At 49.9% G+C, this 11438-nt stretch overlaps 1 protein-coding gene across 6 annotated transcripts; it reads left to right on the top strand.

Moving 5' to 3' along the window:
• Window positions 1-118: 118 nt before the first annotated feature.
• On the top strand, window positions 119-4088 carry LOC120656838 (uncharacterized protein At4g15970-like). Of its 6 annotated transcripts, none has more exons than XM_039935022.1 (7): window positions 119-546; window positions 1620-1985; window positions 2118-2599; window positions 2732-2838; window positions 3067-3381; window positions 3637-3721; window positions 3806-4088. In XM_039935022.1, exons 1-4 carry the CDS (start codon window positions 241-243, stop codon window positions 2751-2753), a joined length of 1176 nt encoding a protein of 391 aa, XP_039790956.1. In that variant the 5' UTR covers window positions 119-240; the 3' UTR covers window positions 2754-2838; window positions 3067-3381; window positions 3637-3721; window positions 3806-4088. The 6 variants fall into 6 exon arrangements, with proteins under 6 accessions (XP_039790956.1, XP_039790957.1, XP_039790959.1 ...); XM_039935023.1 differs by having other exon boundaries at window positions 3637-3725; XM_039935025.1 differs by lacking the exon at window positions 3067-3381 and having other exon boundaries at window positions 3637-3692.
• The last annotated feature ends 7350 nt before the right edge of the window (window positions 4089-11438 follow it).

Raw genomic sequence — 11438 nt, 5'->3', positions numbered from 1 at the left:
GCGCATCTGGCAGTGTTCTCTCTCACGTGCGCTGCGTGCTCCACCGATCTGAGGGAAAGGCGGTTTCCGCCTTCGCGGTTGCCACTTTACGCCTACGAAGCCCGGTCCCGGATCCTGGCTGGTTTGCGCCTCCCGCGACCGTTAGACTGAGCGACTGGCTCCTCATCCCGTCTGAAGCCCTCGCCGACGCGTCGGTGGCCCGGGCCCGCCCCCCGCCGTCGCGGCCACCGCCTGCCTGCAATGGGGAGGCCGCCGCGCACGGCCCTGGCCCAACCCTCCGCCACGTCCCCGCGCCGCTTCGGAGGGAACTCGCCGCTGCGGCCTTCGCGCGCGTCGGCGCTGCGGAGAGTGGCGGCGGTGCTCTTCCTTGCCGCCGCGGTGGCGCTGCCCTGCGCCGTGCTGTACCGCGCCGCCGTGGATGCTACGGCGCCGGTGTACATCCCGCGGGCTCGCCGGCCCTTGTTGCAGTGGGACCCGTCGCCGCTTCCTCCAGTTGAGATCCCCGCGGAGGACGGCGACGACGATCCCTTCCCCGCAGACGATCTGGTGGGGTTTGCCTCCTCCTTTCTGTTACCTTTTTTTTAAGGTTTCCACTCTGTCTTACGGAATTCTATTGATCCTAGTTGTTCCTTGTGATTAGCATGTTTTTGGGTATTGTTCATGTTCGCTACTTTTAGGCAACAAAATGCGGTTTCGACATTCCCTATCCTGTTAATTTCGCATCTCAGACCTAGCAATTCCTGCATCCTGACCCTGATATAGTGGTGTTTGCGTGGGTTACCTTGGAGATCATGGAACGATTCCTGATATCTTAATAATTGTGAACGTTGTTGCCTTATTGGACAAACTGGTCATTTTTTATGATACTTGATTTTGGAAGCCTACTTCTCAGGCCAGCTCCAGCGTTGGTCGAAAACGAACCGTGCGCCTCTCATGGTTCGTTTCAAACACTGCGGCCACCGAGCCATAAGCGAACTCTAGAAAAAGCGAATCATGTTTAAGATGCGAACCGAGCGGTCTTCAAACCTAATAAATACTGTGTTCGGCTGCTAGGGAGTAGGCTGCAGCTGCAGCAGCCAGCAGCAGCCGCGCCAACGCCTAGCTGCCAGCAGCAAGCAGCTGCAGCAGCCTAGCAGCCGAACACAGTGAAAATATTCGGCTTTAGGTGAGAAAGCATAGAGTCGGACATGCACACAGGGTTGTTTGATTAATTTAGTATTTCTTCTCGGGACTATAAACCGAACTCAACACAACAGCTACCGAACCGAACCAAGGTTCGCTGAAATTGGAAAGCAAAATCGAACCACCACTGGAGCTGGCCTCAGTTGGAGTACTCTGAGTGGAATAAACAAGTGCCAACTGCTTGTCCTGTGCTATGTTGTGAATTAAAAATACATTAGTGCATTTCTGGTGCAAACTTGTGAATGGTCTCTTATGCTCTCAACTAAATAATGTCCTTCTGTTATGTTATAAATAAACCTGATGTTTTTGTTGCTCTTATGCTCCAGTCAAGGATTTACTTCCAACTTTAGCCTGTTGATTAATATGATATTAAGTTCAGCCACGATGCAGAGCTTGTAACTTTTGCATCTCAGTTAACACAGTTGTTATTGTTGTAGGACAGTGAAGATCTCAGACTAGAGCTGGTTCTGCAGGAGGCTTCTATGGACGATAAGACCGTAATATTGACGACCCTCAATGCTGCATGGGCTTCACCAGGCTCAGTGATAGACCTTTTCATTGACAGTTTCCATCGTGGCGTTGGTACTAGTTCACTTTTGAGACATCTTGTGATAGTAGCATTTGACTGGAAGGCATATAAGCGATGTGTCAAGATCCATCCCTACTGCTTTGCTCTTACAACTGAAGATGTGGATTTTTCTGAAGAGAAGAGGTTTCAGACCACTGGGTATCTTGAAATGATGTGGAAAAGGCTGGATTTCTTACGGCTAGTGCTTGAAAAAGGTTACAGCTTCGTTTTCTCGGTAAACTTATGCCTTTACATTCATCCTGTACTATTGCATTGATATTCAGCTTTTGAACAGTTCACTGTGGGTTTCTTATTGGTGGTTTCACTTGATATAACTACCCCCCCCCCCCCCCCCCCGGCATTTCAGGATGCTGATATCATGTGGTTCCGCAATCCTTTTCCATTCTTTTATTCTGATGGAGACTTCCAGATTGCATGTGATCACTATGTGGGCAATGCAACGGACTTGAGGAACATAGCAAATGGAGGATTCAACTATGTGAAGTCAAATGATCAAAGCATAGAGTTTTACAAGTTTTGGTATTCTTCTCGATTTAGGTATCCTGGGTACCATGATCAGGACGTATTTAATTTTATAAAGCATGATCCTTACACTACAGATATTGGTCTGACAATTAAGTTCTTAAGTACATCGTACTTTGGTGGCATCTGTGAGCCAAGCAGAGATTTAAACAAGGTTTGCACCATGCATGCAAACTGCTGTATTGGACTGCAGAGCAAAATTCATGACCTGAGAATCATGATGGAAGACTGGAGGAACTATATGTCGATGCCACCAAGCCTAAAAATTTTTGGAGCATTGTCATGGAGGGTACCACAAAATTGCAGGTGTGATGCCTCCTTCGATTTGAGTTTTTATTTCATGAAAAACATTGTGGTTCAGTGAAGTGTAGCAGGTATTCTGTGAGGACAATCTTATTTATGATGATGGCATTCTGAATGTTTGATATATATTTTCAGCCTGTCGTTATTAAGCCCATGAGGCATGCTTGTGGAGTTGAAACAGTTCACTACTGCAAAACATGTCAATGCTTTAATGTATGCTTACGGAAGGAAATACTTCAAAGGTTAGTTTTGTGCTTGCTACCCCATTTCTTCTGTTTTATTTACTTCAGTATATTTTATCTAGTAGTCACTGTTGCTAGCCTAAGCATGCACTTAATCTTAAGAGCCTGCACAGGGCTAAACAATAAGGGACACCATAAGAGATGTAGTAACTACACTGCCTCAACCATTACGAGAGCGTGACAGATTTTTGGATCAAATTTTATTAAGTACTCATTCCACATTTGTAGGGCGGATGAGCTCCTACTCCAGAGACCAAGGCAGGAGCTGGGTCATGAGCTAGCATTTACTCCCGTCCTATGCGGCTATGCCACGTGATTTGCATGAAGGCATGCAGCGCCCCTTGAATCCCATCCTTATTCATGCAAGGTCCTCCGCGTAATTATGTGGGTTACCAAGGAGAGGGGCTGCTGGGTGACTGAGGCTGTTCCGAGGCCGCGCCCTTTATATGTAGAAAAGCTGATTTTGCTCATCCGCCCTACAAACGTGGAAGGAGGGAGTATGCTACAAGTGGTGCATGAATCAAAGAGTATTCTTGGAGAAAGGTATCTGATGGAGTAGTATGTCACTAGATGTTATTTGTTGGACTTGGAACTGTGTGATAGGACCGGAATTGTCCAGTACTCTGCTCTAACGAAGCTATTCTGTAAATATTTGGGTTCCCCAATCTAATATTGAGCTGGAACTCTTGTCATCTTTTAAGACACTAGGACTTTCAATCTACATGAGAAATGGTTGTGTAAATTGCCGGGATGTCTTGTCCATTGGATAGCAGCTTACATGCGAATCTTGTCTTTCAGGAAAAGCTGGTGCCGGATCAGTACCATTGCTTCCAAATTTATACCTTTGACTTACCGTATGCATCTCATCTTTGGAAAATCAACCGTGGGTAGAAGATTCCTTCTCCCCTTATATATTATTTGCAGTTCCCAAAACTTTGGTTCTAAGATGGTTGTTCTCGAACTGCAGCATATATGTGAATATGTCAAATTGCATCAAGTGGCAGGTGTTTTGCCTGTGTAGTAAGCAGCGGCAAGAGGCAAGGGGGGTTTTGACTTCTGAACATGGGACAAGTGACAGCACACCTGTTATTGGCATGGTCCCATACTCCCCGTTTTCCAGGTGAGGGTGTCTCTCATGTTGATAGTCAGAAAATTTGATACATGAAGCAATTGCTCATCAAGTGGTCTCGGTTTTGGGCATTACTTGACGTGAACAATTTCATGGAGAAATATCGATTTATTCTTCAATTTACTTATGATGTGGAAAATGAGAAGAATGAAATTTGTACAGTCATTTAAACTAATTTGTAGTGCCAAACATAAAAACTCCCCCTAGTCTTTTGGCGGGTGCCCATAAATGCTATCACTTTTTCTTCTGGATGATCCGTCTCCTGGATGTTTCAGCCATGTGCATCAGACGCTGCAGTCCCTAGTGTTGCTATTCTCAGATGACTAGAAAAGATAAAATCGCCCTCCCATGCCACCCACCTAAGGCAAATCTTATCTTATCTGAAGACTAGAGTCTTTATCCAAGACGCCCGCATGCTTTGCCAGTCCTAATCACCATGGATCTAAAGTTGCAGCACCCACTGCCTTTTCTCAAAGCTCGGCATCGACAAATAAAGGAGGGGATCGAGGGAACGAACATACCTCATCCCTCCTTGATTCAAATTCTGGCCAACTGAGCTGCTTGTTGTGATTCTATACTCCGACCTCGTGGGTTGTTAACAGCCACACGCTCTTGCCAACTGAGCTATTCTAGCTTGTTGTGATTCTATCCTGAAGATGATGAGTTCATCCCTACTTACTTCAAATTCTTCTGCAAACTAGAACAAAAGAATTGTTTTTGGCAAAAAAAATTATATATGTAGTGTATCATATGTATATAGAGCAAAAATACGAATATTATACAAAATAATAAGCTTCCAAACTTCTTTCCTACTTCGTGCTGAAAAATCATAGCAGCTGTAACACCCTTGTGTTAATCGTCTCGCTAATCATGAGTTAACTCACTAATCGTGGACTCAAATTCGTCGTTAACGCTAATCGCGTTCGCATAGTAAACATCTACTTAGCTGTGTTCGATCTCGTTTTTGTCCTTGATCTGAGCTCCAAATCAACTTCCGCCCAAAACGAAAGTTGTAGATCTTCTTTTCCTCTACAACTTTTATTTTGGCCAAATTTCATGTTCCCATATAGAATTTTGAGTTTCAACTGATCAAACTCGGGCTAAAATCATTTAAACGAGTGAACAGACGATCTACTGCTCGGCACTGTGACGTTTGCCGGCCATACTGGCGACTGTGCTCGTCGGCGCCGCCTCCACGTGTCGGCCGTCGACGATCCTCGCACGCCGTACTGCGCGTCCTTATCCGGTCGCGGTGCCGTCTCCGGTTTTCCCCCTTCCATCGTCTTCTCCTTCCTCGAGCTCATGCGTAGCGCAGAGACGAGCTGGAGCCGTCGTCGTTCGTCGCACCGGCCAAAGCTCGCCACCCCGCCTCGATTCGTCGTGCTTGGAGTCGCGCGACCTCACCTTGCAACCACTCCGCCCCTCCCCGAGCCCGTTCGAGTTATTTTCCCGGCCGAAATCGAGCTCAGACCGCCGCTCGCCATCGCCGACCTCCGTCAAGCTCCGCCCCGAGCTTCGCCCTCACGTCGACGACCCCCTTCCGGCCTTCCTCCGCGCAAAATCGATCCACGGTGAGCTCGGCCGCAACCCTATCTCCCTCTCCGACGCTCTGCCCACCCTAATCCGCGGCCGCCGCCGTCGAATCGCCGCCGCGCAGCCGCGAACGCGCCGCCCGCCGCGCGCGCGCTGCCAGCCCCCTCTACTCCTCCCTGGGCGCCACCTCCGCGCGCCCTAGGGCCGCTCGGCCTCCCCGTAGCTCGCGCCGCCCCTTGCCGCGGCAGCCTTGCGCCGCCGTAGCCGGAACGGCTCGGCGCCGCCGCTAGCCGCCGCCGCCCCGGCTTGGTGTCGCCGCCGCGCGGTCGCGGGGCCGTCCTGTGTGTGCGCGGGGGCCCCGCCGTGCGCCCCGGGGGCAGCCTGCCCGTCCCGGCCGTAGGGCCCCGCCGCAGCGCCGCCGGTCGGCCCCGCCGGAGGGGAGTGCCACCGCGGCCTGCCGGCCGCACCCTATGGCGTGCGGCGCAAAGCAGAGGAGGGGGCGGGCTGGGCTCCCTGGCAAGTGGGGCCCGGCTGTCACCCCCCCTTTTCATGTTTTCCATTTCTATTTTTTTTGCTGAAATGTTCTTAATTGCATAGAAATTCGTAGAAAACTCCTAAAAATGCAAAGTCAATTTTGTTAGGTTTCTAAAATCTAGATCTTTAGAAGAAAAATAGCTGTGCAGAGCAATTGTCACTTTTGCTCTGATGAAAATTCAATTTGTGTTTAACCTAGTTTATTTTGTACCACTTGTTCTACAACTCTAAAAATTATGAAAAATTCGCAGTGGATTACTCCTTGCATGTGTAATCCACTGTAAAAATTTCAGGTGCTAGTGTTGTACACTTTTAGGTAGATCTATTTATACTTCGTTTACTTGTTAGGGTTAATTCAATGTTTTGTTAGCAGCTTTAAATATTGGAAAGGTTGGGTGTCATGCCGTATTTGCTTTCACGTTGAGTTGGTACCTTATGTTGTTAGTTGTTTGTCTCTTGCATGCAAATCAAGCCTCTGATTTAATCACTGCTGCCCTAAGCAAGCAAGTTTAGTAGTTGTTATTTCGAAGGAAACACTTCAGGCTATTGAGTTAATCTTTGCATCGCATCATAAGTGCTTATGCATTGCTCTGTGTCCTAACGGTTGCATGTCATATTTTATTCGTGTAGACGCCGCGAACGAAGCTGTCCACGAGCTAGTTGCTGAGCCGGTCCAGGAGCCACGAGCAGGAGAGCAGTAGGAGGTCGCCGTTGAGCACGCTCCAGCAGACTTCGTTAACCCCGCTGACCTGCAAGGTAAGCCCCGGAGCATAACCATAATTTTAATTATTCAATGTTTATTTAAGTATTGTGCATTTATGTTCTAGGAGTTGAATGGAACCATAGTATGCATGTTTTCCCCTAGGTACCGTGGGCCTATACTAGGATGCAGGTGTCGATAGAAATGCTCTGCTAAATAGGATTACGGTAGAAGTCGAGTGATTACTGTCACTCGCGAGTTTAGGATCTCGATCCCTTAGCCTTGGCTTTGAAATGTTTTGTTGAGTAAAGAGAATTGGAGACCGGGCGGAAATGAGTTGGAATTAATGGTATGGAATGGATGCAAAGAAATCTCCGCCTATGTCGATTGAGGACCGTTCCGTTATTGGCAGTGTTGACTGAGTTTGAACAGTACTAACCACATGCCGGAAGTAGGAGGTAGTCGAAACCGGTAAGCTAATTACCTGATTTGCAACGATACTTTGAATCGCGACCTGCTACTCTGGGAGTGGGATGATGGCGGGTGTTGGAGTGTATGTCGCCTCCTAGTTCTCTGGGAGTTCGCTGTGAGGGACCCTTCACCTGGGTTTTGGCAGGCGTGATTCAGACGTCGGGGTGATGATGGGAACAGTTGACGTGTGTGGCCCGACGGGGTTTACGCGTGTCGTGTGAGTTAGGTCCACCTTATAAGATTAAATCGGATCGATTCGCCGTCTCTCTCGGTTAAGAAAACCTTGGTCACTTTGTCACATCGTAGTAAGAAAGTGGAATGAAAGAGGAATGAAAAATGTTGGTTTGTGAGTTACTGAAAGATAATCTATTCCACCATGTGTGCTCTAGATGTTTAGACAAATTTAGTTAATACTCGCTATACTAAATGGAGCTAAAATATTGAAAGTAAGGAATCACATCTAGCTGCCTTTCAGCAAAAGAACTCCAGAGCCAAAAAGCCTTGCATGTCTAGGTAATGGGCTATGTATACCCAAAGTCGGGTAAGCCTTGCTGAGTATTAGTATACTCAGGGTTGTTGTTGTACCCTTTTAAGTAGGTTGTGTCCCCGCTGACTTCGAGGAGATCTGTGCGTCCTGGATTGGACAGCCGCTTCCTCCTGGGTGGACCGTCGAGTGGGCCCCGTCTTCCCCGTGAAGTTTGGGCAGGTTGGCGTCACATCGGTGGGCAGGATGTGGAGCTCACCTTTTATCGTCGTCGTAGTTATCGTATTGTATTTCGAGCTCAGTTTTAAACTTCCGCTGTGTTTTAAACTCTGTCGCTTGTTTTAAGACTTTTATGTAAAACCTGTGTTGTAAATTAATTTGAAGATTTCTGTATGCTGGTAACACCTGTGCTCGTCTTCGTACGGGTCTAAGTGCAATTGCGATCCTGGAGTACAGTAGTTTAATCGGGATTTTACCCGACAGCCTGTCAGGTTACACCGTTTTAAGTGCACAGTAACTGGATTAAATATTAAGATGATGGTTAGTGCATTTAAGCCGGTTTAATTTGGACGGTGCTGCTACAGCAGCCCACATCCCACCCCTCCCACCAATGACCCACATGTCCATTAGTGGTCAGATAGACAGTGAGCTAGCTTGGTCGACAGGCCAAGCGCCCGTGCACCCTCTTGGTCCCTCGATTGCCAATTCCCATCTGCAAAACCCTAGCTCCTCGAATCGGTGATCACGGTCGTGAGGACGCGATGAGGCCAAACAGAGGCAGGGGCTCGTCGGTTTTGAGGATGAACGGCGGTAGGGGCTCCACACGGATGGCGTCATGGGCTTGGCAGCCGGGTGGGCCATGAGACGCGGGTAGCAGCCAGGATAGTCACAGCTCGGCAAGGACGCAGAGCTTGGGCGTGCATGACGTGGCGCACGCAGCCCAGGCACGGCGCTGCCCCTTCTCTAGTGCGGCAAGGCCTGCACAGCTCCGCCGCTCCAGCAGTCCTTGGCCTTTGGGGCTTGAGCGAGCAACCAGAAGCGGGTCTGAGCGAAAGAGCGCAAGGTGAGCTGACTAGTGATAAATTTGATCTTTGTTTTAAAAATTATCATTATAATTTATGAAATTTGGCCTGTCAAAATAAATTACACCTTTTAAAATTTTGAATACCCATTTCTCAAATCTTGGGCCCGACCCTGGCTGTGAGGAGGGCTATTGGAAAAGTGACTTGGGGGACTTTTAAAGGTCCGAGCATTATCGAGTTTCTCATTTTTTGTGTCTAAATAAATATTAGTTCGAGATACTATGTGGAAAATATATGAACATAGGTAGTGTACTGTCGGGAAGAGCTGTGTTTAGTTATAATTTTTCGAACATTCGAGGTCTTTTTGCAAAATTGCCTAGCTTTTAATCACTGCGATTGCGACTCTGGTATTCACTGCTGGAAGTGCCTCCCTATCGAAATCATTGTACAGTTGGAAATGTGTGTGTAGGCTGTGCCCCGTCCCATCCAACAGATCTCTGTGGATCGATATTGTGCCATGCTTTGGTTTGCAGGGTCTAATGGGGACCCCCGAGAGAAAGCAGGGCCGCCATTAACGTGAGGTGGTAGTAACAAGGCTGTTTCAGGTGGATTCCGAAGGCAATTAGGCGACTGAGCGTTGCTCACCTTTGGGATCAGTCCCCATCTCCTGAAACAGACTGTTCCGGCCTTCCGGGCAAGGGGGGCGATCCTCTTTTTTTAAAGAGCCGAGGGGACCGTCGCATAAACCTAGCCCTTGCGATCTCGGATGTCCCTCTTTTAATCCTTCGAAGATGAATTCGGCATCTCGGTCATATTCAGTGAGACGCCAAAACAGCTCGCCCTATCTCATTCTCTTGCATTTTCTCGCTACAAACAAGTAGGAAACGAAACTGTTTCTTCCAATTGAGACCATCATTCAGTCGATTACTGTGCTGGGTGCAGGGTGTACCCCCGGCCGTCTCTGCGCCGCACACGTAGCAGCCCCCGTGCTCGTGCTCGCGCAGGTCGCAGGACCATCCCGGGCAGCAACTGAAAGTTCGCCGCGGCTCTTGCCCCTTTCAGCAAAAGCAAGCAGGAAAGATCGGGCCGGGGAACATGCGGTCTCAGGAATCAGGGCCGAAAAAGCGGCGCCCCCCCCCCCCCCCCCCCCCCACCCAGACGAACCCAACCGCCGCGCATCGACAGATCACCACACGCGAGCACCGAGCGCTCGTCTCGTCCTCCGCCGAGATCCACACGTCGACCCATGATCCACCCGACAGTGCGGTCGTAGTACCCGCAGGCCAGAGCCGGCCGGCCGGGCGGGCATGTGATCGGCATGTGCCGCGCGAAAAGGCCCGGGCCTCACCCATCACCCATGTGCGAAGCCGCGCGTAGTGGAGGCCGCTTTGGGTTGGCTCGCCACTACCACGAACCACCCGATCGGCGACCGAAGCGGCAAGGCCCGCGGCCTCGACGGGAGGCGGGTCGCCGGAGAAAGGCCGGGCTCCGCCGCGCCCGTTTCCCCGGGGAAAGACCCCGCGGCGAGCGAGCGCGGCCGTCCGTCGCTCGGCATCCGGATGTGCGCTGCGCACGTCACCGCGCACGCGGCGGCGTTTACCGGCAGACCGCCGGCGCCCGGCGCCGTAGCCGCTGCTCGCGTCGCGTTCCTCGCCGCGCACCGCACGCATCGTCTTTCCGGTGCCACGGAAACGGCAACGCCGCCCGACGCGCCGCGCCTTTCGGGGCGCATACGTGCCGGCCTGCCGGTGCCGGGCGATGCGTCAGTGGCGCTGGCGCGGCACATGGAGGCGATCGATGGCGGGGTGACAGGTAGCGCGGGGGAAACCGAAAGCGCCTGTACCCGCGGCGGAGTGCGCTGCTCGCGCGGCTCCTGGGACGGACAAGTGTCCCTCTTTTCTGGGTCCTGGCGGATCTGTTTCGTGGTGCCGTGATGACGGCGTACGATTCAGGTCTTTGCTCGTGTAGCTGACAAAAATGTTTGTTGGAAATCGATCCCATTTGGGCTCGCCGTGTCGAGGAGGTGCAAGGCAATGGATTATGGATCTAGCAGAGGGAAGGAACTAGCGGCAGCAATGGCAAGCAAGCAGATTTTAACAGTTCGTCGCATAAGTTTGTGTAAAACGGTTCGAGATGTAAGTTTGATTCTTCAGCAGCTTCAATTGCTCAAAATTGTTGAGGGGGACGGTTGTGGAAAAAATCGCCACGTTCAGCCCTATCATGGGAGTGCAGTTGGAGGGCCTGTTCTAAAATCTAAACTCTGATGTTATAGAAATGTGACAATAGGGCGGGCACATATATGTCAACCAAATATGATTGTGTGTGGTTTGTGGTTTATGCCATCATGCGGTTTACATGGGGATGGTATTTTGAAACAGTTTACATGGGGATGGTATGGGAAGAGACTTGACTCTGTTCAGGTGGCCAGTGACCGGTGTTGATTTGTTGTGAGAGAAAAATACTGCTGGCTAGCTGTTGGTTGATACTGGTCTTGTATGAGAGAGAAGCATTGCTGGCTGGTTGGCTGACCAACCAGCCGAACATAGCGTTTATGGTTAGATGGATATCTAACACTGTAGATATTATTGTAAATCATTTTTAAAAATCAGGAATTTTGAAAAGATTAGAAGTCACCTCACCCGGAGTCTCACTAGTTATAGATGTTTGGCTAAAAGAAGTACTGAAAGAGAGCATTACGAGTTCCAGTTTAAGCCCTGAAACGGCGAG

The sequence above is a fragment of the Panicum virgatum genome, chromosome 1N, assembly GCF_016808335.1.
Source record: "Panicum virgatum strain AP13 chromosome 1N, P.virgatum_v5, whole genome shotgun sequence".
In the NCBI taxonomy this organism is placed as follows: domain Eukaryota; kingdom Viridiplantae; phylum Streptophyta; class Magnoliopsida; order Poales; family Poaceae; genus Panicum; species Panicum virgatum.
The sequence above is the reverse complement of the archived record's forward strand: the minus strand, read 5'-3'. Positions and strand labels throughout refer to the sequence as shown.

What these genes read in the sequence shown, in the direction of transcription:
- LOC120656838 (XM_039935025.1), top strand. Translation starts at nt 241, where the DNA reads ATGGGGAGGCCGCCGCGCACGGCCCTGGCCCAACCCTCCGCCACGTCC. An exon ending in GTTACAGCTTCGTTTTCTCG is followed by an intron (nt 1,986 to 2,117) that starts GTAAACTTATGC and finishes CCGGCATTTCAG; the next exon opens with GATGCTGATATCATGTGGTT. An exon ending in AGGGTACCACAAAATTGCAG is followed by an intron (nt 2,600 to 2,731) that starts GTGTGATGCCTC and finishes ATATATTTTCAG; the next exon opens with CCTGTCGTTATTAAGCCCAT.